Raw genomic sequence first — 25,888 nt, 5'->3', positions numbered from 1 at the left:
TTAGGTTTCTTCCACTTGCAGGTTCATCTCTGCATTTTGTACTTTTTTTAATTCACAATTACTTTTTAAACCAAAGCAGAATAAAACTGCCCAAATCAGACAACTGACTAGTTTTTACAGTAGTACGTTGTACAGTTGGATTGTTCAGCATAGTCTGGACATGTTAAGACCATGAAAGTCCTTTTGTGATGTGGCAATTTTTTGCATTCTTCGCTCCTTGTGATTTGGTTGTGTCTCTTTGCTCTTTGTCATAGGACACTCATTTTCTCTCTGTAGGAAACTTTGCAAAATGCAGAATAGGACTTGTAAGCATTGGAGTGGTTTTGTGTGTGCCCCTCGGGCTCACTGTGCAGACTCAAGCCCCACTTAAAACCAACTTTGGGCTCTAATCCACAACTCCAGCTGAGTGGGCAAGCTTGGGGATAAGGTATCTCCAAATCTCTGACCTAGATTTTTCTGAGTGGTGAATATGAGAGTTTTTAAGATTAACACCAGAATAAGTGGCTTAATTACGTAGTAAAGCTTATGGCCCAATTCAGTATTTCCAAAGCAAATTCCCAGCACTGCGATAGCTAATGTGGTTCAAGCTGAATCGAATGGTTTGTGATTGCAGTTGTAGCAAAGACTATGGAGTGGTGGAATTACATCACCGCTTTTCTGAATTCAGCCTTTTTAAGGATAAGTTACAGAATGTGGCAGGGGCCAAATATTAAACTATTTTGTATACTGACCTTAAAACATGTTATGGTTGCCTTTAAGACAAGAAAACTTATCTTTAAGTGTTCTCCTGATTGCATTTCTGTTGCCCTAGATTGATGTGGAGAGAAGCATGTATTGCAGTAAGAGCAGATTTCTGCCAGGAGTCTTAAATGAGTGAAATAAGCAAGTCACTGAAGGCAGAATCTCTTCTCTCAGCATTTCAAGAGATGCTTTTTTTGATTAATAATTTATTAAAAAAGAAGTTTTGGAGTCAGTGAAGCTACAGTGATATATATGCATGCAATTACTTCCTGTAAACATAAGACATGTTATTTTGTCTTTAGGTATGCTTAATTTGTTTTTCATTTTTTCCCCTCCAAGGGAGACAGAGTGCTACTTGGGGGACCTGGAAGCTTTTACTGGCAAGGTGAGATATATCATTTAAGTCACAGAGGAATTGCCCTCTTTGTTTTTTCTCTTAATCCCCTTAGTCATTTGTATCCACACTCCTCCAATCACTGTCTAAGTCTTCATCAGTAAAGAAAGTAAGAGAAATAATTTTTTTTCATCCTTTAAAATATTTTCTGGATGATCAAGGCAACCACAGATGAAAGATGTATAGATGTCTTTTGTTTGACAAATAACTCTGTGATAATTGTAAAGATTTTCCAAGAACTTAAAAGCATTTAATCAGCAGGGTGTTGTCTTTAAGGTATTTTGTTTGTTGCTTAAATATCTATATGTTTTATTATTTCTGACATAAATATCAAGTATGTATTTTCAATGTAGCCTGCACCGAGCAAAATTGTTTTCCTTTGACTGCAAACGTGTATTGCAATTGCTTCTATTACTGTGTTTGTGCCATGGTGCACATTTTACCTTTAACTGCACTGTTAACAGAGCATTTCCTATATATTTTGCTAATGTGGGCTTCAGTCAGTATTTGTTTGCAGGATTATGGGGAGTGTAGCTATTACTCTCTGTCCAAAAAGTCGTGCTGCTACAATCAGGACAGAACTGCCAAACTCTGCCTGTTTTTTAACGTAAATACCAATGCCTGTCAAGTATTTTTTTTATCACACCAGCCTACAAGTAGATGCAGCAGCACAGGAGGCTTTTTGCCAGTCCTATGCTTTAAACACGGAATGAAATGGATTAATTTAAACTAAACTTTGGATACAGTAAAATATAGATTATGCATGTGTACACATTTTGTTGCTTTTTGGCAAAAGTGACAGCTCATCTGCTGAAACAACCTTATTCTCTTCTCCTAAGACCACAAAAAATTCCAAGTCTTAATAGAAGACAATAGTATGCTAGTAAAAAGTAGGTCTTTCACTCCAGATTTTTATTCAGTATTCTGAGGTGATAGGAGAGTAGCCTTCCCTACACTTCATGTGTTTCAATATCAATGGGAAGCAAGTGTTTTTCTGAACAAAACTTAACTTGTTCAAGATTTAATTTCAAAGTGCAAACGACTGAATGTAATGAAGTCACCACCTAGTGGCTAGTGAGGTGAAAGCAGAGACCGTGGTGCTATCTACTGTGCTCATCTTTTCTGCCATGTGAAGCTCTTGTGCTGTGGGATTTAGACAAGCAGAGATGACTCAGTTCTGCAATACCCGAAGTACCTGCTTACTGGTACCTAACTGAGCAGTCCCCTCTAAGTCCAGGCTTACATATTGGAGAAGCTTCTATTTTCAGTGACAACTTCTTTGTGTGCTTTTGATGAAATATATGGGTAAATCTTTGCTGAAGCAGGATCCAGATTTTCACTGATATCCTTTCTAGTGCTGCTGCTGTTGACTATTTTCTGGAGCAGCTGTTGCTCTAGAAGCAAGCATTCTGTAAATCAGCCTGTTGTGTTTTGAATGAGTGCACACCTTTTTCTGTGGTTTTCAAGCTGTTTTCTTTCCAGGCCAACTCATTTCTGATCGAGTGACAGAGATTGTGGCTAAATATGACTCCAAAGTCTACAGTACCAAGTATGATGACCAGTTAGCTACCAGACCTGCCAGTGCTACTTTTGATGACAGCTACTTGGGTGCGTAGTTTGAAAAGGAAGAAAACCTAGCTGTACTTGAAAAACTGCCTTCTGCTGTTCATATTTAAGTCACACTGCTACTGATTTTATATTTGACAAGTGATTAAAGAGCTGCATGTCTGAAATTACAGTAATTTATGTATTATGGAAGCTTCTTTATCTTGCCATAGGCTTGATTTAAAAAGCACCTTGTAACGAAATAAATGGAAATATTTTCATAATGTTTTGTGCTCTGCAATCAGGCTGAGAAGTTAAGTCACAGCTTTTTTTTTTTTTTTACTTTTTTGGAAAGCAGCTGTTGCTAAATAATCTACCAAAACAAAATGTGGAATAATCATATTTGGGATGAATGCTAATGAAGAAAGTCCCTTGAAGGAGTGGGAAAAATAATCACTTAGCTTCATATATGTCTAACAGGGTTCTAAAAAAGCAAGAGTAGACCAGGAAAATTCCCAGGATGATAACTATAAAATTTTTGTCTTCTGATCTCAAATTCATGGCTGCTGATAAATTACAGTCTACTTAGAATCTTAGAGACAATATTTATTTCACATTTTGAGATGAAATGACAGCATTGGGCACAGATCTATGGAGAGTCTGAAGAGTGATGAAAGGGTTAGTAAGACCTTAAAATTGATTTCTTAATTTTGTCTGATTAGGCTATTCAGTGGCTGTTGGAGACTTCAATGGTGATGGCATAGAAGGTAAGACCCTCATTTCAGTAAAAAAGTCATGTGATTATGCTAGGCAGGTCTTTGAAATAAATGCTATAGAATAAATGATACAGTGAAGAGGAAAATGTAAAAAGCACTAGGAAAGAACAACTCTATGCTAGCAAAGTCATTGTGCTTAGTGACCTGAGTATTAATTAATCTGGGTGTCTTTGTTTTATGTTTCAGACTTTGTATCTGGAGTCCCAAGAGCAGCAAGAACTCTGGGCATGGTAGGAAATTTGAAACGTTAAACTTGATAAATAACAAGATGAGTACTGTTGCTATGTTATAATGTGTACTACTTCATGTGCAGGTGTCTATCTACAATGGGAAAAACATGTCTTCCATGTACAACTTCACTGGCGAGCAGGTATGTAGCTTCGTTCAGTTTGGTGGGTGACAGGGAGGCTATTCCTGTAGGAAGATGACATGTTTAGACAGTATTTAAGGTACTAGAGTATATAATGTTCTATGTTGTTAGTTTTGATGCTGAAGAAGAACTTTTTTAAGTTTGTAGAAATCCTGAAAGTATGTTCTGTGATTTTGCCCATTTTGTGTTAGTACTTACAGAAAGGATTTTTGTAAGAAGTGCCTACTCTGAGAATTGGGAAGGCGTCATGAAAGGGGGAGTGGGGAAAGCAACAGATGCATTAGCTTTCTAACGCAGTGAGGAAGAGAAATGAGAGAAAAATGTTGTAGTATGAATCCACAACTAAACATCTTTTCTATACAGCTTTGTATAAACTTGTTGGTGGGTTTATATCAGTACAGTTCACTAGCTTTTTTGAATTTTGTGTTACAGATGGCTGCCTATTTTGGGTATTCAGTAGCTGCCACAGATATCAATGGGGACAAGTAAGTGCACTATCCTCCCCCTGCCACCCAGTTTGTTTCTGAAAAGAAACAAAGATATTTTTATTACAAGCCTTTCCTAGAATGTACATTTGTCTTGTTTAATGTGTATCAGCCCAACATACTTTTTCGCTAGTACTCAGCATCTGTTTAACAATTTTAATTTTTTGTAGTTGTTCACGTAAATAGACTTGTGTATTAATATGCTTTAAATGCATTCAAAGCTGTTACACTTGTGCTTACTTGGCCTTCAGTTGCAATTTAAAGATGGGAAGCTTTCATCTTAGTCTTGATCTCAGTGCTGAGTTAGTCCTACTGATGGACACTTGAGAGAGTGACAGAGGATTTTCATGCTGTTACTAAAGAACCTTTTTATTTTTGGTCCAGTTACACAGATTTGTTTATTGGAGCCCCTCTTTTTATGGATCGAGGTTCTGATGGGAAACTTCAAGAGGTTGGCCAAGTTTCCATTTGCCTTCAACGGGCCTCTGGAAGGTTTCAGATCACAAAGCTGAATGGTTTTGAGATATTTGCAAGATTCAGCAGTTCTATTGCACCTCTGGGGGATCTCGATCAGGATGGCTTCAATGGTAGGACATAATTTATTGATCAGTATTTTCAGTTTAGAGATGAAATCTAGACAACACACTCAGTGTGGATTCAGCCCAGAAACATAAGGCATTCTAAAAATGACTGAATGTTGGACAAGAAGGTCTAGACTCCTTTCGATGCTTGTATGCTACTCCCAAGAATGCTAACAGGAGTTACATGTATGCGTCGAGCAGAGACTATACCATTTATGCTACAGCATGGATTATTAGAGATGAGTTTATTAGTAAGTGATAAGAGCAGTAGAAACATTGATGACTCTCCACTGTGACTTTTCAAGACGTTTCCAATTTAATTTTCTTGTTACCATTGCTTAAAGCCAATCACCCTCTCCAGAAATGTAATGATGAGTGAAAACAGTATTTGTTTCATAGAGTTCATAGAGTTGGTTAAAAACATCCTGCTAGAAGGTATTTTTGTGACACAAGTCTAGGTGTTTTTTTTTTACCAGAAGGAAAGGTCTAGTGAAAATATCCCATAACAACTGCATCTAAGTGTACCAAGACCTGAGTGTCTTGAGCAAGTACTTGGATGAGAAGTCTGAGTCTGATATAACAGAAGCTGTGGACTCTGAAGCCTTTTGCCAGTGCTTATTGCTCTCCATTCCTAAGTGAAAGTTAGGGAACAGACAAGAACCATGTAATTCTGGGACAAAGACTTCCAGGAATCCTAGGGAGAACACTTTGTTTTGCAAATCATATGCCAGTATTTCCTAAAGAGAGTTAGAAATGTGAGTTCCACAAAAAATGCTCATGGTCTTGTTTTTTACATTCTGATTGCAAGCCAAGTCTTTTCTGAAATACAAAAAAATAGAATAGGCTAATATATCAAATTCCCAGTAGCTCTAATTTATTTTTTTAATTGTATCATTGACATTATTTCCAATCCTCAGCTTACTTTCATTGCCTTGGAAAGATCTTTTTTTATATCTAAAATAGTTGCATTTAACATCTGCTAAGAAATGCAGAAGAGGTGTAGAAAGCAGTATCATGCTTTCCAGAGACTTAAGTCACGTTAAGTGGACAAGTGACATCCATTATCAGATGAAATTTTATTTTATGCCAACTAGAAGTATTTTACTTCAGTCTCTTCTTGTGATCTACCAGTTTGGACAGGATATATATTGTGTAACTCAACGTATTTGATGACATAGTTTTTATAAGGTTAATGTTTAGATTTTTAATTGCTAATAGCATACAGAATTAGTGCAATCTCACTGCAACTTTTTACGGAAGACTTTGGAAAGGTTACAGCTGCTAGCTAAAAATCCAGTCACTTCATGAGATTATCCAAACAATGTTTTGATTCCATTGTATTTCAATCCAAAATAGACTGTAGGTGAGAAAGCCATAGTGTAACCTGCATCATCTTAAGACTTTTTTTTCCTGTGCTGTGTTTCATTTTGGGATTTTTAATGAAAATGTTTTCTGTCACAGTATGGTGCAAGATGGGAATTTCTCCTGGTTTCATAAAGTTTGTAGAGATGAGTCAAAATTCATAATGGTCAACTACTGAGTCCTTGTTTTTTTTATGAAACTCAAATTTAAGGCAAGAAGAGGAAATAATGTAATTATTCCATATTGTGTTTAATATTTGAAAATTTCCATGTTTGGTCTTTGAACCAACTGTGGAAATCTTGAGTTTAGATTGTATGTAGCTTTCTAAAGCTGTCTGTACAGCTAGTCCAATTAGCTTCTTGTTTATTACTGATTATTTGTCCTTGATAATGAGTACTCTCAAATTTATTAAGCTTTAAGAGAAAGCAAAATTACAGTAACTCAGAGTTCTTCACGAAGTGTATTGCCAAGCCATGATCAGGATAGACTGGAGTTTGATATTTAACTTTCGTTTAGGCTGATTTAAGTTTTTCAAACTTGTTAACATATCCCACTCTCTGAAGGAACATGTGTCTTAATGAAATGGGCATATAGGCTCAATTAGTTTTGTCATCTGACACCAACAATGACTAATGCTGGATGTTTAATACTCTCAAAAGCATCTCAAAGCCATAGAAATTGGCTGTAAGTTAGTTACTGAAGTGCAGAAGCATTAGCAGAACTGTTTTCTCCCCCCCAAGTCTATTCTATATATTCTTGTTAAACATTTATACTTTTTAGAAAATCCAGCATTCAATTAAAAACAAGCAACAACAAACCAAGTTTGCTGTTAAGCATTTTAAACGCTGGTTTCATTTACTCCCCACTGACACACCTTGAGACTGTAATATCAGAAATTACTGTTGAAAGCGTAAATATGTTCTAGTCTGTGCCTGGAGATGTTTACAGTTGTTCTTTTGGTTTGACAGATATAGCAGTTGCTGCACCATATGGTGGAGAGGACAAGAGAGGACTTGTCTATATCTACAATGGAAGAGCAAATGGCTTGAATGCAGTCCCGTCTCAGATTCTCGAGGGGCAGTGGGCTGCTCGCACTATGCCGCCCAGCTTCGGGTACTCGCTGAAGGGAGCCACAGATGTGGATAAAAATGGATATCCAGGTTCTTTACTCTAAATGTCACTTTAGAATCCCTTAGTAGTGGTCCCACCTCTGATGAACAGCATATTTAAGAAAATTAATTGTAATGTGTGCTATTTCTCCTTTCTTGCTAGATTTGATTGTTGGAGCCTTCGGTGTTGACACGGCTGTTTTGTATAGGTAAGGGTTCCTCTGTGATTTCACCCAAGTGCAAACAGAATGAAAGATCAGCAGAATTCTTGAGTTATAAAAGAAAGCCAGATCAGGGAAGTCAGAAATTCTCCAAATTGCTGGAGGTAAAAAATATTATACTATTGTTGTCACTGAGTAAATCTACAGTCTACTATCTATTTATCTTTCTCAATCTATATTAACAGAAATGTAAATAAGGTGTTTTCAAGGCTTTCTGAGTGACACACTTCTAGATTCTGACACATAGAGGATGCTGCTAGCTATTGCACTACTATCCCAATAGTCTTATCCAAATTTTCTCATTTGTCTGTGCTAGCAATAGATAGGGCTTCCTCTTAACACAATTGTCCATGTTCTGAAGGTAATAAAAGGGCACAGAAATGCTTCCTGCTTTTCCGTAATCTCCCTGATTATTTGTTAGTCTTGGAATTTCACTAGATATTGTCTAGGTGTGTATGTGTGTATGGCACAATTTGATGGGTAGGGTATTGTCTAACATGGTGGTGAATTCTGTTCAAGAGGATGTTTTCTTTACAGGGCTAGACCAGTTATTAGAGTAAATGCTGCCCTGGAAGTTAATCCAATCATTCTAAACCCAGAAAACAAAGCCTGCTCACTGTCAGATGTCAAAGTTTCTTGGTAAGCCAAGTATCTTTATTTTCCTTTGAGAGGAGGGACCTTTTTGGATTTTATTTTCATAAGCTTTCGATTTTGAAAGAGTCAGCTAGTTGTAAAAAAGGCAAGCTAAGACAGGTTTTTCAGAAAGAACGGATAATACAAAACAAGATCTCTTGGACATCAGTGGGAGGACCAACATTGTCTTCAACAGGTGCTAGACTGACTCCAGAGTCTCCTAGAAAGATTACCAGTTGTCTGTGTTGAACAGAGCAGGATCTTCCCAAGAAGATCATGGATCACATGACAATGTTTTTCCCCATCAACTTAATTTTCAGAGTGGCCTTATAGAAGACACTGGGGAAATTACCTGCTCTGCAAACTGGTTTTGGTTCTTGTGCCTGGACTATTATCCAAACCCAATTTTCCTTTCCTGTGCTAACTTCCTTTTCCAACTCAGTATGCCAGTTCCTTCTAGCTTTTAAAATAAATGAGGCACATTTGATTTCAGGAGTGAACACTCTGCTTCACAGGTGGGACTGTTCCTACATAAATCAAGACTCTGAAGCTTTGCTTCGCTGTCTACTTATTGATCGGTTATAGTATCTCTCACACCAGTAGAAAATAGCTTTTGGGAGTGAACTACAGTCTCAAAAGTTAATACCTTTAACCTGAGGGAAAAAAAACGTTTTATAAGAATAAGAAAGAAAAAGAGTATGGAATTAATATTTTCTTTTCCTCCAAAACAGCTTCAAAGTGAAGTTCTGCTTAAAAGCGGATGGCAAAGGAAAGCTCCCTAATACGCTCAGTAAGTTCTGATAGTTTACAAACTGTAAAGTCTTTTTGTGCTGTTTACAGACATGTGCACTGGTCCTTGTTCTCTTTCCTTAGTGAAACAGTTGGCTACCCTTTACAGCACAATCCTACCAGTTTGTCACCGTTTGACTCAGGTTCGACAACAATGCTCTCCATCCCCTCCCACCCAGGTAGGGAAGGAGAGAGAGAAAAAGAGAGAGACTTGGTTGGATTGAAAACTAAACTACACAGCTTTCATTAAACACTAATGAATGATATAAGAAAATATATATATACAATTATATACAAATATGTTCAGATATGAGCAAAAGCCTCTCGCCTCCCCCCACCCCCAGCAACTTCCACAGCACTCCCCTGAGCTGGAACAGTCCCGAGAAATCCCGGAGCTGCTGCTGGAGAAAGCAGAGAGTGATGAGGGTCAGGAGAGCTTGAGCCTAAGGGTCAACGGTGCTGGATGGACGGAGTCCTCCCGGGACACCGGCCATGGACAGAAGAGAAGGGAATAAGAAGGAAGGAAGTTGTCTTCTGTGATCTCTGACCTTCCTCTGAGCTTATGTAGATACATGGAATGGAATATCTCTGGCCAGTTTTGCTGTCTGTCTAACTCAGCCTCCTAGGGGGGGGTCACAGATCTCCCCGAAGTGTCTGAGCCAGCAGAGTAAAGATGCGACCTTGAAGCCCCAGCAGTTAGAAAAACATTCCACTGTCTTACCAGCTTTAGAAGAACACACTGTTGCTAGTTAAAAGAAAGCTCACTGAACGAAAAAAAAAATCAGTGAAAAGGAAAATTGGCTGTGTCCTGGCTCAAACCAGGGCACAGTTCTGTAACCATACACACATACATAATTGTCTTGATCAGGTACATTGCTGAAGTTGTCAGTGGGATTTGAGCATACTGGGGACTTTATATGTTTTAGCACTTGGTGGAACTAGTCCTTTGTGTTTTACAGAATTGAGATGAGCTCTCCTTGAGCGGAGTTTTAGACAAGAATAGTAGAGTGTATGCATTGTTAGGTCTGAATAATATAGACAATCCTTACAGGGAAGTTCTCACATTTCTGCAGAAATCAAGTTCTGATTGATATCAGATTCTCTGGATCCCAGGAGAAGACTGCTTCAAACAGGTTTTTAAGTTTTGTCTTAGACTGTGCAGTGTGGCAGACAGCCAGGTTTTATCTACTGATTATAAAAGCTTTTCCTCATTTTCTGTATGGCATGTGAGGAGGTGGTATGATCTGGGAAGATTCATATAAATAGCTGTTACATATTTTTAAAATTTAAATAATTATCTATGATTATTTAATTTAATCATTATCTATATCAAATGGGTGAAGTAATTAGACTAGCAATACCGTTAAATAATTCTGTACAAGATTTCTTTACAATTTTCTGGGGCAAAAGCTCCATTTGCAGTTCTATAGCAATTATAAATGTATCAGTTGTCTTGGATGTTTCCATTTTTTAAGGAAAAAACAGAGTCTAACTTAGCACAGCAACAATGCTGGTGAGTTACTGTTTTGAGAACTCATCTAGTAACAGGTTTTATAACTGAAAGAAGTGGAAGTTTTAGAAGTTCAAAGGACTAGGTTTTCATTGGAGCTAAAATCAGCTTTTTCCATTCCCTTCCTGATGGGAATCTATACTGTGTTGATTTTAATGAAGTTTCCCTAACCTAAGTGTTTTGGATTGGACAGATTTTCAAGTGGAGCTGCTGTTGGATAAACTTAAGCAGAAAGGAGCTATAAGGAGAGCTCTCTTTCTCCACAGCAAACAGCCTAGCCACTCTAAGAACATGACTATTACAAAGGGAGGCAAAATGAATTGTGAAGAACTTGATGCCTTCCTGAGGGTAAGTAGCCATTGATGTTTTAGGCAAATAATTTTTGGTGCATTGTCTGATAGGACAATTTTAAAATTGTTTAGAAGTGTTTAAAAAAATGGAAAAAAAAAATGCTGCAGAAACTTCATGCACAATTGATAGACGTAAAATTGCTAAAACTAGGTCTGCCCTGGGTTATCACTGATGTCAAAGGATGAACAATGGACACGATTGTGTCTAAGGTACTGGTCACTAAATGGATTGGCAATTCACTTCTGAACTTTGTTATTGACTTCTTGGAAAACTTCCAAGTAACATTTAAGTCAGTAAGTAAAGGTTAAGCTGCTAGTTTGGAGGTGAAAATAAAAATCAGCAAGTAACAGACAAAATGAGACAAAGAAGGCTGAGATACTGTCTGCTTTTTCTCAGTCTTGTTGTTTTGATCCCCACAAGTGTGGACAGATGCTAACACAACTACCAAGTGTAACCCAGCAGAAGAAACACTGCCTCAACTAAGGAAAGAACATGTATAGCTATGTAAGTTAGATGCAGCTCAGATTTATCTTAAGCATTTATAAATCAAACAATACTTATCTCTCCAAACCAACCCTAAAAAAATAGTAGTGATCATTCAGGAGGACAGGTAATAGCTTTTTTTGACTGACCTTTTGAGTGGGATCTGTATGTGAACAGGCATCCCACATCTCAATGTTAGTGAAGCTAGAATACTTTTCCACCAGACATTCTCAGAGTAATGGCACATGACCAATATGATATATACCAATATGAAATCTCCTCACATTGGATGCACAACCAGTTGAAAAGTAAGTTACCAGTATGTTTCTGCCCATACAAGGGAGCTCCTGAAGTAAGATACTGCAATGAGCTGTTCTGGATTCAGTCAACTTAGAAGCAGGGTTTACGCTGGTGAAATCTGTGGCTTACATAAAGCTAGAAGATGGTTTTCAAGTTCTCTGAAAGGCGGGATAGACATTTGAGAAACAGAAGGGTTTGAAATGAACTCGATGCAAGTCAGCGACTCCAAGTGCTAAGTAATAATTGTAAAAAGTAAAAATCACATCCAAATATGAGTATCTACAAGGGGATCTTAGAAGTTCACTGAATTTTGTCTGACAGGAAGGAGTGGAACTGTATAGCCCTTTAGGCTCCTCACTGTTATGCTTCTCTGACTTAATACTTCTGTATGCTCTGGTTTTCCACTTGTAAAACAGGCATGTTACTGCTCGAATTGTCCATCTTCAGAGTTTACACTGCAGATTTTTATAGTTTGAAAAGAGTTCAAAAGTTTTATTTTTCTTCTGGCTTCCTCACTCCTACTACCATGTAAACAACACCTAAAAATACTGCTCACTAGTCTCTTGGGATCTGCAAGGATTTTTTTAGTTGTTCTCTTCACATGTTTTATTCGTAATTCATATCTCTGGTTTCCTCAGGATGAATCTGAATTTAGAGACAAACTAACTCCCATTACTATTTTTATGGAATATCGTCTGGATTACAGAACTGCTGCTGATGCAACAGGATTGCACCCTATCCTAAACCAGTTCACTCCTGCTAATATGAGCAGACAGGTATATGTCTTACAGTCTGGGATGACAGGACACAGAACGTATCTTTAGCTTTCAATACTTGTGTTCATCTTAGTATTTCTGAAAAACTAAGATAGCACAATACACATCTAGGGCTTTAGTCTTTGATGTATGGAAATATTGATAGTTATTTTACGTTTCTTATTTCTCTTCTCTGTGTCAAATTTGGTTTTTGACATGATTCTTTAGTGCTGGACTTGCTTTTCACACACATTAACAGTTTACTGGAGTATTTACTGGAGAAAAGCAGTTATAGTAGTAATGAAGGTGTTAGCCTTGAAGGATTGGTATGTTTCATCCATTACTCCTACTTTGCTCTATATGTATTATGTTTATCCCTATAGTTCTCCCTAAGTAATAAAGATAGGTTTTCTGTTACTGCCCTTTATCAAATTTTAACAATTCTTTGTTAAAAGGATAGTGGAGATACAACTCAAGATGAACAGATTGTTCAAAGTATGGAAGGAGGATTAAGATTTGTAGACATCAGGCCTAGAATTGCAGGATGGCAGGTTGAGGCACAGTGCCCCCCATATATAAAAAGTCAATGGTTCTCTTCTGAGACTAATGAGATGAAGGTATCTCATAACCAGCTATTGAGATTTTTTTTTTTAATTTGGTGGTAAAACGGTATTATTGGAAATATATATTAAAACAGATGCAGGATTTATTATGACTGTGCCTTTCATTTTTGCATAGGCACATATTCTGCTGGATTGTGGTGATGATAACATCTGCAAACCAAAGCTGGAGGTTTCGGTAGAAAGGTAAATACATGACAAAAATACTACAGGGAAAACTAACTTCCTGACTTGAGTCCTCAACTTGAAGAGCTTGTAATACTTCTGTTAGAAGGGTGTATTGTAATAAGTAGGACTCCTCATTGTATACAATCTAAACGAATGGTTAATTGTTTTCACGGAAACCCATTTTCTGCTTTGTAACCTCATGTCTTTAACACGCGACACAGGGCGAGCACACACCATCATCACCACCCTGGCCCCCACTATAAATACGCAGCATTTATTTGTATATTTGCTAACCTGGACACACATGGCAAGTGTAAACCAGTGTTAGCTGCAGTTGTACCACTGGTCTGTTATTTAATACTAGATATAGACACATGGAGATCTGAACAGGCATGGTTTTATCCAGCCAAGGGGTGGAGTAGGGCTCTGTTGTCACATGTGTGAAAAACCCTGTTGGTATTGGTAATATCTCTTAATTACCCTGGAAAAAAGACACAAGTTTTAACTCCTAATTTTTTCATGAGTCTGGGATTTTTGTGCTTGGTATGCCTGAAAGCCATTCTTAAGGTATTATCTCTATTCATAAATGTCATCTGGGTTTTTTCATGGCCTTAGTCCAGAGCTGTGGTATATGCACATGTATGTAGATAGTACAGTTCACAAACAAGCTAATTTATGCAAAGGTGTCAGAAACTTTTTTTATCAGCAGAGGTACATTTAGGTTTCCTTGCAGTTGGTAAAATAAAAATATGTTGTTAGCCAAGATGTTATTTTTCTTTCTGGAGCAAATGTATTCCAGGGGTCTTGGCTGTATTCTGTCGTTGAGCCTTCCATCAATTATTGGTATAATTGTTTGCTTGTACCTCTGCTGGGTAGGTGTGTCCTTCAAAATGTGCAAGTCATTTAGCTGTTTGTAATTGCTTGCTGTTGGTTAAAAAAAAGGTGTCAGTGGTTTTGTGGTTTATTGTAAGTTTTCTCAAAAGGATTCTTAGGATACAGCCTGTCATATTTGCTCCATTTTGGTGATCGTAGAAAAGTTTTTATTTTAAACATAGTGTAGAGCACTCTTAATATTCCTGAAACATAGGTACTGCCTCTAGATTTCTCTTATGTCTTTGTGTAATTTCAGAATGTGTCTTGTTTCTGTAAGTCCAGCCAGTTCAATACGCTTTAAAAGCTGAATGTGGAGCTCATATTTACATGTATTTTTTGTAGTGATCAGAAGCAGATCTATATTGGTGATGACAATCCCTTGACACTAGTTGTCAGTGCTCAGAATCAAGGAGAAGGAGCCTATGAAGCAGAACTCTTTGTCATTGTTCCACCCCAAGCAGATTTCATTGGTGTTGTTCGTAACAACGAGGTAAAGTTCCAACTATTTTTTTTTTCTTTGAGTAGTGAAGTTTCAGGAGCTGCTATGGAAGTCTGTGGGAGAGCATCTGTCAGTGGTGTCTTCTATGCTTCAATCTTAAAAAATGATAAGGTTCTTCCAAGCTCAGAGGCTTATAATACCTGGCTTGATGGTTCCAGTTTAAGAGCCTACTGCCAGCAACAAATGAGAATTATCAGTGTGCTGGAGCTTGACACACAGTTTATCTGCTACAAGTCTTACCTGGAATAGTGCTGTTGTTAATTTATTCAAGTTTAGACTTTGCATGTCACGTATTAGGTAAAGAGCTGAGCAGCTGTGAGGCAAAAAGAGATGCTGGGTATTACTATTCTCTTCCACCTAAGTACGTAGAAAGTCTTGGGTGTCAGTTATCCTGACTACACAGAATACTCAAGTGTTTTTTTCCTTACTTCCCATTACTTTATTATAAAATGTCTGTAACTTCTATTTCAAGATCAGGTTGGATGGGGTTCTGAGCTACTTGATCTAGTGGGAGGTGTCCCTGCCCATCGCAGGGGGTTTTGGAACTACATGATCTCTAAGGTCCCTTCATACCCAAACCATTCTATCATTTCTTTGAAGACACACGGGTACAATCCCAATTTTGTTTTAGCACGTTATAGATATATGCAAGTAATAAACTTCCAGATTTTCTTATTCTTTGTTTTTATTCATTGTAAAATGTGATCAGTGTATCTGGCCAGGTGCAGAATGTTAAGGGGGAATCTATTTTCCCTTTCTATCAAAGGATTCCCACTTAGATACCATGTTCTTCATGTATGTTGCACCATGACAGGGTTTGGTTCTACAGTTTGCATCTGCTGCTCTAGAGCTTTGTCATGTGGCTTTATCCAAAATCATATAGCTCCTCTAAGACCTGTTTTTGAGTAAGCAAGTTAGTATCCACATTATTTTGTCTTCCAGTCTTTATTTTTCCATGACCAGTTGAAATCCTGGCCTGGCTGCCGAAGTTTCTTTACATAGGTTTTAAAAAATAATGTGGAGAAATGCTTTAGGTCACAGAAATCATGAGTGCTACCCAATATAACAGTACTGAATTTCTCTTCTTATAATATTGGAAAGAGCATCTGTCTCATTTCAAAAGTATTTGTCTCCATGGAGACTTTCATTCTCGGATTTTATTTAATTGTAGTGCTTGACTGTGTTAGGACTGAGACATTATATTGAAATTAAAGCAGCATATTGAGAACTTCTCTCCAGAATTTCATCCAGGTGCCGAGATGCAAAGAATAACATTCCTTAATACTTATATTTGCTTTATTGCAGGCTTTAGCAAGACTGTCATGTGCATTTAAAACAGAGAATCAAACTCGCATGGTAGTTTGTGACCTAGGAAATCCCATGAAAGCAGGAACTAAGGTAAAGTTTGGTCCAACAGATGCCTGGTAGCTCAAGCAGGAGTCCAGTGGTGTTTTTCTTACATTAGTGTCTGGACAGGATTTTTACTCACAGGAATTCAAGATTAGATATAGCTGACATTTTGCTGCCCACATTTGGTTAGTTCAGTGGTAATTAGTTACGACTTTTTATTGAAATTAAAGGATGAAGGGGACTGTTTGAGTTGTTTCATGCAACTCAAAAGGAGTACTTAATTAAGGAATTAATGATCTCTGCCCCCTCATGAGTTTGTATGTAGGTTTATCTGATATGTATTTTTTAGTACATAATAAAGAGCCTGCTCATAACACACCTTTCTCTTAGTGGAAACCTAACAGTGCTTCTGTCTTTTGCCTAATTTTGTGAAGCACGAGAGACTTTTGTCTACTTGAGACCTCTGTACTTCCACCCAATGTAGCTGAAATCGGAGGCATTAAAAAAAAAAGATCTGTTAGTGGGACCTGGCAGATATTAAGATGATATGACACAGTAAGTCTTATTCTATGAAGTGAAAATCCATCACAATTATAAACAACTTGATGGTGCCTTTGTTCCAAGAGACATTTTGTGTAGATGAATAAATGCGATTTCCGAGGTCTTTCAAAGTATAGAAAGCTGAAGTGTACAGATGTTGAAGCCCTGTCATGCACTGATTTAGAACAAACCTTGGGAACTGAATTTACAAGTGTTCAAAGTGTGTCCTGTTCTACAGTGCTTTTTGCTACACATAGGGATGCTGAGTTCCATGTACAAATGGTTGAAGCAAGGGAAGTATAGCATCGTTTCTGTTTTGTGGCACTGATGTAGTGGCTGAAGTCTCCAGAGAGATTCCTAGTCTGTGAACTGGACAGCTTTATTTGACAATTCTGCGTGTGTTCTCTTCATGACCATGTGCCTCAAGCAGTTTCATTCTAGTGTAATACTCTTAAGAACACGTTATTGCTTGTTTTATTGTGCTTCCACTGAACCACAGTAATTTTTCTTCTAAAGCTACTAGCTGGCCTGCGTTTCAGCGTGCACCAGCAGTCTGAAATGGACACCTCTGTGAAGTTTGACTTGCAAATCCGAAGGTATGGAGTTCTTTGAGCACGCACCTCACCTGGTAGATACTGTGCCAAGCAAATAGTGTGAACTGACCAGGTAGCTTCACTTTGGGTCAATTCTCTGGCCTTTGCTTTATAAGTGTTTGAAAAATAGCCACATGTTTAATTAACTATGTTTTAAAAAGTAGAGGAAAAATGTAAGAAGACAGTTTTCTGCTTGAATGCAGTTTCTTTTGCTTACGTCTTTTAGACAGACCATGGCACAAGTGAAATATTAATAATGAGGAACAAAACCAAATAAAGCGTTTCAGGAAAAAATAGATATTTTTGTACTTGCATACTGTTGTGATCTTCTGACACTTGTGTTGTGCCACAGTATGACTTATGTCTTTGGGTTTCTAGCCCTGTTTTAAAATTGGTGTTTGAACTCTGAATTCCTTCTCATGCAAAGGTAGAATTTCAAATTTTAGATGTTTAAGGATGATGTATATGTCTTGCAGAAAAGACAATACATGTGATGGTTTGAGTGGAAGCAACATGCAGTCAACCATTTTACATATTGTATGGTAGCCAGCTTAATGGAGTCGAAAACATAAGTGGAAAAGCAAGTAGTGTTCCTATTTTAAGAGAAGCACAGTGCCTTCATACAAATATGATACATAAATATGAATTTACACCTAATTTAAGATTTGGAGATGTGATCAACAGAAGCTCTTAACCCAAGTCAATATAGCTTTGTTTCTTATTTGACAATACAAATACTAGTGCATTTTTTTCCCCATGGTAGACCAAACGCTTCTTTTCCCTTTTAAGGGCCACAGTTTTTTAAAAGTAGTAAATAAATTATTCTCATCCACATATGCATTTTTCATCTGTAAGAGCTAAACAAGTTTAAACCTGGCATCATATTTCTAAGATGGAGAAGTTTGCTATAGTGATCAAAGGCCTTGGCAGCATTAAATATCTTTGATTTCACATATCTGTCTGTTCCAGTTCTTCCCCCTCTTCTCCATCAGCTAGCAAGCTAGGCCACTGGCCTGTGACCCTAGCTCTTCGTTACAGAAAGTGATCTTCTCTGGGGCCTCTGTCTGCCTTTAGCTAACTGTGGTCACTAACTACCTTTCACTGAGAGAAAAAACAGCTAGTGAGGTTGCTTAAGTCATGGTTCTCTGACGGAAGAGAAAGTATGTTCCTGTAACAGTTGACACTTTCTATGGAAGGAATTTCCTCATGTGACTTGTCGATGCGAGAACAGTGATGCAATCAAACATGGTAATCACACTTTATAGTGACAGGTATTATCAAGGTACTGTCTTGCAGAGGTTTTAAAGTTCACCCTAGTTGTCTTAAATTCACGAAGATAGATTTCTAAAGCTGCCACAATGCCTAGCAAAACAACTACAGTCTCTGAAAGGATGAGGTAATTATAGGTTAGGAAGAAAACACTTCCATTTATTTTTTTACTACCACAGCAGTGAAGGATAATTAGAAGATTTAAGAAGGTATTTCTAAAGGAAATTGGTTAGGCTGACAATCAGATATGTCTAAGGAGATGAGAATTCTGTCTCTAGCTTCATTTTGAGGGGACGAGGAGCATACTTAGCATTTCTTTCTGTTAACAAAGAAAGTCCCAATATGTTTTGTGTATGAATGACTTGACGTGCCTTGATATCTGTTCATCTCTTGGTATATCTGGCGTGTTTGAATGGGTTGTTAACCGGCTTAAACACTGAAGACAGGTAGGCAAGTGTAGTCCTAGCATACTTTTTTGCCTTGGGGCTAGCTCATAGCCAACAGGTTTCTGAGCAAATCAAATGTCTTCAAGTGCAACTTGAAGCTCTGCTGGTTTTCTAGCTGACGTTATCCCACAGCACTGGCATTTCAATCTTGTTTACATGCAGCAGCTCAGGAAGAGAGTCAGTACTAGCTTTGTGTTCCTTACTCACTTCTTCCTGCAGAGACACCTCCCACTTGTATAGAGGGATGGGATTGTCATGCATTTCAGTAAGAACTTACTGGATTGTGCTCCTTAGTTTTAGTAAATGTGCTTTCCTGCAGTCGCTCAGGAGTCATATCATGATATTACATACAATTATTTTAAGTTTCGGGTTTTTAAAAATATTTAGCTTATTTCATTTAAGAAATTAACTTACGCTTTCTCTGCAGTTCCAACCTGTATGACAATCTAAGCCCAGTAGTATCCTATCAGGCTGACCTTGCCATTCTAGCAGCTGTTGAAATTAGAGGGTAAGCACTGATATTATTTTAATAAATGTCTGTATAAAATGAGTATTGCATGTTTGTTTCTTTATGAATGAACTTTTAGGTCTCTAGCCACCCTTTGGACTTTCTGATCTTGAATAATTCTGAATAATTAAAACATTAGTTCCATGAGGGGATGTTGTACTTCTGTTACTAGAGGTGTTTTCAAAGTAAAAAGAAGTCCCTCATTTTTGCAGTTGCACACATGTCTACACATCACTTTCCTCCACAAACTGATTAGGTTTTCATTGAGAACCCCTGCAACCTTTTCTAAAAGCAAAGCTGAAGATGCAATGAAAGAGAAGTTTGCAATGCCCTCACCTTCCTCAGTATTAAGCATGGTATTAATATTGTAATGATTCCATTACCTCCATGACTTCTGCTTGAAGTAAATCTATACTGCACACCTAAAAGTTATTTTTTAAAAAATTTCTACTGCATTTATTACCGTGATCTAACTTTGTAAATATTTGAGAGGTGAGGGGATGGCACAACTGGAAAACATTGCTAGCTTCACCATTTTAGTGTGTGCTGAATTGTTCTTAAGAGTCTATTGTTAAGCCTACATCAAGATGTCATTATCACAGTATTTCACAGTGTGGTTTTTGGATGATATGTATGTATCATAATTCCACTGATGGCTTACTAGATGTAGGATGAATCCAGTGTTTAGGACAGGTAAAATAAATGTTTCTAAATGTAAGACTCATTTTTTCATTTAGAGAAGAAAACTGAACTTTTAATATACAAGTCATTCAAACTCTGCTCCACTTCTCTATGCAGACCATGAAAAAATTGAGATTGTATTTTAAGCGTGTGGATTTTTGAGATATTCTAGAAAATTAAGTTCATAATTTCATACTTTATAATAACGACTTGTTTGCTCCACTGTTTAGTGTGTCATCTCCTGATCATATCTTCCTTCCAATTGCAAATTGGCAGCCGAAGGAGAACCCAGAAACGGAAGATGATATTGGGCCTCTAGTTCAGCATATCTATGAGGTATGGAATTACTACTAATTTCAATTACATATTTTTGTGACAAATTAAAAGTAGTCTTTTGGTCTAACTTGTCTCTGGAGTAAAATCTTTCATGGGAACAAAGATTTATTTTTCTTTTTATTTTAAATGCTCAGTTAGTAATTGCTATCTGCAAGAAGGGCTGAAATACCCACAATTAGTCAAAATGGAAAAGGCTCTTTTTTTTTTTTACATCACTACACGTTTTATTTTCTAGCCCTTTCAAATTTAGATAAAACATACCAAGTAACTTGAACTTGGAAAATTGATTCATGGCTGTAAATTATTCAGTATCTTTGTATTCCAGCTGTTCTGAATAACTATTGTGAAGTCTTTTGCCTTGAAAAATTTTAAGTATTTAAAATTTTCTTCAAAGAAGGACCACAGCTTTAATCTACATCATTTAATTCAACAGAACTTACTGAGAGCTGTGTGAATAACAGTTGTCCTAGAGCTTAAGAGACCATTTAGCTAAAGTAACTTATGGCCATGTATTTGTGCTCAGAGTATCTTGGCTGAGACACTTCCAGTGGGTGTGTCCTGCAGTCTGCTGCAAGAAATGTACATTTATTAAAAGGAAAAAAATAAGTATTTCTTCAAGGCAAAAAAACAAAGCCATATACCTTTTCTTCTAAGTAATTTTTATCAAATGACAAAGTAATTTTAAGTTTTATCTGTTGGGGGACTGAATTTTAGCTACCAATTTTAGGTCAAGTTGATGATGCTGTTGTCATAAGTGGTTAGGGGTGGGTGTAGTAGCTGTCTCATTTATGGCTCAAATATAAAATAACTAGATGTACATGAAGAAAGAAGGCAGCATGGTTTTTTTACATCTGTTAAAATTCTTTTCATGATCAGCTGAGAAACAATGGTCCAAGTGCATTCAGCAAAGTGATGATGACTCTGCAGTGGCCTTACAAATACAAAAACGACACACTGTTGTATATTGTTCGGTATGAAATAGATGGTCCCATGAACTGCACTTCTGATATGGAAATCAATCCATTGAAAATTAAGGTAAGCATAACTTTTTGAGTGGAACAAAGCATGTTTGCTTTGGCAACACACTCGAAATACCCTAATACCTGAGAATATCTAACACTGAGTTTTCGTCTGTTGCTGAGAAACAAGACTAAGCTGTTTGATAGTACTTGTTCATGTGTAGAGCAAGTAAAATAAAAGGCAGAAAATAGGTTGTCAACCCAAAGATAAATTTGTCCCCTTTCTTTTTGGTCATGTTTTTCTTTAGGACTGCACCATATGAATTCTAAGTGCAAAGCAATGGAATTTTATTGCATGTGGTTGTGAGCAAAAATATTCCAGATGCTTCTGAGCTGTTTAGGTGCATTTTCTCAGGCTAATTTTTTGCAAGAGAGTGGCACTATTTTTTTTTCCCTTACTAGTTTACTTATCTAAGCCCTCATCCAAATGCCACGCAAGTCAATAGGGGTGTTTCAGCTTAAAAATATGCTGTCACTGGCACAAAACATGCAGTTTGCAGAGCACAGAGCAGAAGAAACATCTGTTTCTTAAGGTGGACTACACAAAGTAACAGCAGAGAAGAGACATCAAGGTCAATTGAGTGTAGGGAGCAGAATTCCAAGGCAGTTTAGAAGTGGTAGTAAAAATCAATACGTTTGTTTTAGAAGAATTTAAGCTAACATATCTATAAAAAGACTGAGGAAGATGTTAAACATGTAGAACAACAAAGAATACTCATGTATCTTTGATAAATGGAAAGCAACTTCAGTGAATATGTAAATGCAGATTTCCAGTGCTTTTGCTATACCATTGCTAATCATGTTTTTTACAGTTCTAAGTTTGATCATGTAAATTTGTTATGTAGATGATGAGTAACATGGTTTTGCCTAGTCCCATATGTAAACTTGAAAATATAAATTGTGAATTTTGAAGACATTACTGAACTAATTTATTAAACCCACTATATACTTTTTCAAGCCTCTACTAAAAAAATCTTTTGTCTCTGTCCAAGCATGTGTGGGCAGGTACAGTGGTATGCTGTACATCAGTACCCTTCTAGGCCTATTTCTTGAGTTAAAACCTGAAATTGTGAGGGAAAATCTTCAATAACAAATTGCAAAACTGAAATATTTATTGCAGCCCAAGAGTACCTTTTTTGATACGTGAAAAGGTTTTGTGCTGAAGAAGAATTAAGATACTCAAGGCTCTGTAGGATCTTAGTAGAAATTTGCATGAATGATTCAGAAAAGGCAGGAGAAACATCTTAATTACAGCTGAAGGTAAAGCCAGGTTCTGAAGAAAACAGCTAGGACAGGAAGAAAGAGAAACCTGATCACTTGTTTTTTTCTTGACCTTAACTTTGAAATGTGCAAATATTGAAATGTAAGAGCTATTTATTTTTGGGGTTTCCTCGGTGTATCCTAGATTTCTGCTTCTAAAGATGATGATAAGAATGAAACACTTAGCAGGGAAGATAATCGTGACCATCGTATCAGCCGAAGGGATTTAACTGCCATTGAAGGAGATGTACAAACTTTGGTAAGCTTTCAGCAGAGACATGGTAGTACTTTTGGTTTTGTTTGTTTTTTATCATTGAGAGATGAAAGGTCAATGTCATGAAGAATTATTTCAGAAAATCCACGTTCTGTATTTAAATAGTTAACAGACAAACAAGTCATGCTCTGGAGCTCTTCTATTTGAAGGTTGTTTCGGTTTTTTTTTCCCCTGTGTGCATCAGTTTTCCTCAGGCTAGTCAACCCATGAGGCACATGCCTACAGCTTTGTGCTGTTTTAAGTCTTTAAAAGCAACAGTTGTTGGGCACTTCATTCAGTGTCAGTCTTCTATGTTGTGCTGTTCTCTGAATTTGAAAATCAATACTTCATAGGAGGAAGGCTTGCAAAATAGGTTAACTGAGCAGCAGGTGAGTGCTGCAGTCATATTTCCCACAAATTGCAGTTTATTTCACAACCTGTTTCCTAGCTGATCAGTGGACATCCTGCAGTCAGACATGTGGAGGCTGTGTCCTTTCTACAAAAGATAGGAAATCATCTGTAATACCAAGTAAATATGTTGCCGTATCACTGTCAGTAACTGCACTTGCAGAAATGATTGTATCCCTGCTTTGGGCAGGCAGGCTGCTGACAGAAATGCTTGGAAGTTCCAGGTGGACCCATGCACAGTACAACCCTGATTCCAGAATTTTTTAGACTTAGGAAAGGACAAAAAATGGGCTAAACAAGGACAGTGAAAATAGCACTTAACTTATGGTGTTATTGTGAGAAAAGTGACTATTTTTTTAGCTATAAGCTGCAGATACTCTTCATTATCTATAAATACAGTTCAGAAGGGTTTGGATTATTTTTAAAGGGCTTGGTTTTTGCCAGATCTTCCTAGTAACTTGGCAGAATTTCACCTTGGAGACTAATATCCGGCATTCATAATTTCACAGAGTTGTTCTTACACTGGGAGATGTACCTACACCGTCCAGTGCTTTCATCTATAGTAGAGCTAAAATGAAATTTCTAAAATTAAGTATTATTTTGCTCTGATTTCTTCTTGAATTACTGATGGTGTAAGATCAAGGTTATCTGGTGGATGTTAGTGGAAATATGGTTGAGAAAGGCCAATTAAACTTCTGTTGTCCTAAGTGTGGCTTGTAGATTAGGTCAACCAGCAAAGTTGAAAGACTTTTGTTGAATACAGGGCATGTTCTGTTGGCACCAAGTGCAGTTAATTGTTCTGAGTTTTCCCTTGTAAGACAAGTGGAGGAAGGTGATGTGGATTGACCAGAAATGGCCTTCCCACCCTCTGACATTTTTTATATGTGCATAGATAAAATAAATTCCTTAAAGCTAATGTCAGCTGTTTCACCTCTGGGATCCAAGTGGCTCACATAGTATTTTCCTGAATGCAAACTTACAGAGCACTACAAGAGTTATTAAAAATTGGGGTTTATTTAATATATTTGAATAGTTTATAGTGCTTTGTCAGGAAAAGGGGACTAATTTATGTATATGAGTAAAGTGATTAATGACCTGTCAAATATTTCCGTATTTTGAATATCCTTTCTATTTTTCTGTGCAGGGCTGTGGAACAGCAGAGTGTTTAAAGATAGTCTGTCAAGTTGGTCACCTGGAAAGGGGAAAAAGTGCAATATTGTATTTAAAATCACGCCTTTGGACCCAAACTTTCATGAATGTGAGTGAGAGAACATAGTCCCTGCTTCTGAAATATAAGTGATGTTTGTATCCATATCAAATACTAATTTTTGTGTTCTCTTACACAGAAAGAAAATCAGAACCATTCCTATTCTCTCAAATCATCTGCTTCTTTCAGTGTTATAGAGTTCCCTTATAAGAATCTTTCCTTTGAAGACATCCACAATTCCACAGTAGTAAGTAACTTGTATCCAGATTGAGTTACCACACATAATAAGATAATGATTTAGAAATCAAAAGAAGAACGGTGATTGTTGAATAGCTTTTTTGTGGCTTGGTATATTTGTAATGTTATCATGTATTTGGTTTGTGTATTAATTTCAGTTAGCCACATGCAATTGAGGGTAAAACAGATTTTTTTTTTTTTCTCCTAAAACTAGAATTGAATTAACAGTATTTGTATCTTTGAAGACCTAAAGAAAAAATTTATGCACAGCCCGAATGTTCTTGTTAATGCCATTCTTGTTAAGAGAAATATTCTACTTGAAAATTTTCTATTGTAGTAGCACTTAGAGCTTTTGAATAATGGACCTTTATTATATGAAGTACAATGTGAAGGTGGAAGGAGAGGAACATCTGTGCTCTAGAGGGCTTCAAAGAGAAAGGAAGCAGGGTGCAAAGAGAAAAGAAGATATAGGTCATTTCTGTGGGCTGCCAAATTAAGTGTTTGATAAACACTATAGCATAAAAGGTTTGTGTTTAATTTAAGTATGGTTGCTAATGCCAATGATTAATTATTTTTTGTCTCTTAAGCCTTCTGGAGTTAGTTTTTTGTTGTTGTTTTTGTTTCAAGGAATACTGCCTTTTAAGAAAATAAGGCCTAGAATTATCTTTTCTAACACCCAAATATTTCCAGATTACTGCAGTTCCACTGAAAATCATCAATGATCACAGAATACATGTTGCCATGGTATTGCAGACTGCAAAAAAACCCAAAGCACAAACCCTTCAAACCCCCAAACGTGCTTTTATGTAACTTGCAAATCCTATTAAATTTGGGTCAGTGAAGCCTTTATGTCACTATTCATCTGTAGCTGTTTACTCACATTGGAGAGAAAAAATCTATGATGGACTAAGATTATCTTAAACACTATCGAGTAAAAATATGAAAGATTTAAACTGCATTAATGAGCTCTGTAGGTCACTGCTGTGCAAATTATGATCTGTTGTGTTTTTCTATTAGGTCACTACAAATATTACATGGGGCATTCAACCACAGCCTATGCCTGTGCCAGTGTGGGTTATAATTTTGGCTGTCCTAGCAGGATTATTGCTCCTGGCAGTTCTAGTGTTTGTTATGTATAGGGTAAGTATTGTCTTTGGGTTTTTTGTATTATTTTCTCTACTAGTGATCTATTACTTCAAATAGTACTAGCAACTTG

The 25,888-nt window shown here is 37.0% G+C and overlaps 1 protein-coding gene and 1 long non-coding RNA gene across 4 annotated transcripts in view; one reads left to right on the top strand and one right to left on the bottom strand.

Moving 5' to 3' along the window:
- Positions 1-25,888, bottom strand: part of LOC127386765 (uncharacterized) — a 50,046-nt gene that overhangs the window by 16,033 nt on the left and 8,125 nt on the right. The window contains exon 3 of one of the 2 annotated variants that reach the window (XR_007889973.1): positions 14,806-14,878. The exons of the other annotated variant lie outside the window; for it this stretch is intronic. This is a non-coding gene — a long non-coding RNA (uncharacterized LOC127386765). The remainder of the gene's footprint in view (positions 1-14,805; positions 14,879-25,888) is intronic. 2 annotated transcript variants of the gene reach the window in all.
- ITGAV (integrin subunit alpha V) overlaps positions 1-25,888 on the top strand; it is a 51,107-nt gene that overhangs the window by 19,393 nt on the left and 5,826 nt on the right. For both annotated transcript variants that reach the window (XM_051624305.1, XM_051624304.1), the window contains exons 6-29: positions 1,081-1,126; positions 2,618-2,743; positions 3,403-3,447; positions 3,643-3,686; positions 3,770-3,826; positions 4,259-4,311; positions 4,696-4,898; positions 7,223-7,414; positions 7,527-7,572; positions 8,122-8,223; positions 8,949-9,007; positions 10,710-10,864; positions 12,289-12,426; positions 13,144-13,211; positions 14,409-14,556; positions 15,871-15,963; positions 16,972-17,051; positions 19,191-19,271; positions 20,183-20,288; positions 21,165-21,323; positions 22,713-22,826; positions 24,373-24,486; positions 24,575-24,682; positions 25,690-25,812. In XM_051624305.1, the coding sequence (XP_051480265.1) occupies positions 1,081-1,126; positions 2,618-2,743; positions 3,403-3,447; positions 3,643-3,686; positions 3,770-3,826; positions 4,259-4,311; positions 4,696-4,898; positions 7,223-7,414; positions 7,527-7,572; positions 8,122-8,223; positions 8,949-9,007; positions 10,710-10,864; positions 12,289-12,426; positions 13,144-13,211; positions 14,409-14,556; positions 15,871-15,963; positions 16,972-17,051; positions 19,191-19,271; positions 20,183-20,288; positions 21,165-21,323; positions 22,713-22,826; positions 24,373-24,486; positions 24,575-24,682; positions 25,690-25,812 (2,460 nt within the window). The remainder of the gene's footprint in view (positions 1-1,080; positions 1,127-2,617; positions 2,744-3,402; positions 3,448-3,642; positions 3,687-3,769; positions 3,827-4,258; positions 4,312-4,695; positions 4,899-7,222; positions 7,415-7,526; positions 7,573-8,121; positions 8,224-8,948; positions 9,008-10,709; positions 10,865-12,288; positions 12,427-13,143; positions 13,212-14,408; positions 14,557-15,870; positions 15,964-16,971; positions 17,052-19,190; positions 19,272-20,182; positions 20,289-21,164; positions 21,324-22,712; positions 22,827-24,372; positions 24,487-24,574; positions 24,683-25,689; positions 25,813-25,888) is intronic.

The sequence above is a fragment of the Apus apus genome, chromosome 6 (assembly GCF_020740795.1).
Source record: "Apus apus isolate bApuApu2 chromosome 6, bApuApu2.pri.cur, whole genome shotgun sequence".
NCBI classification, from domain to species: Eukaryota; Metazoa; Chordata; class Aves; order Apodiformes; family Apodidae; genus Apus; species Apus apus.
Note: the sequence above shows the minus strand (reverse complement) of the source record. Positions and strands in the feature narration are given on the sequence as shown.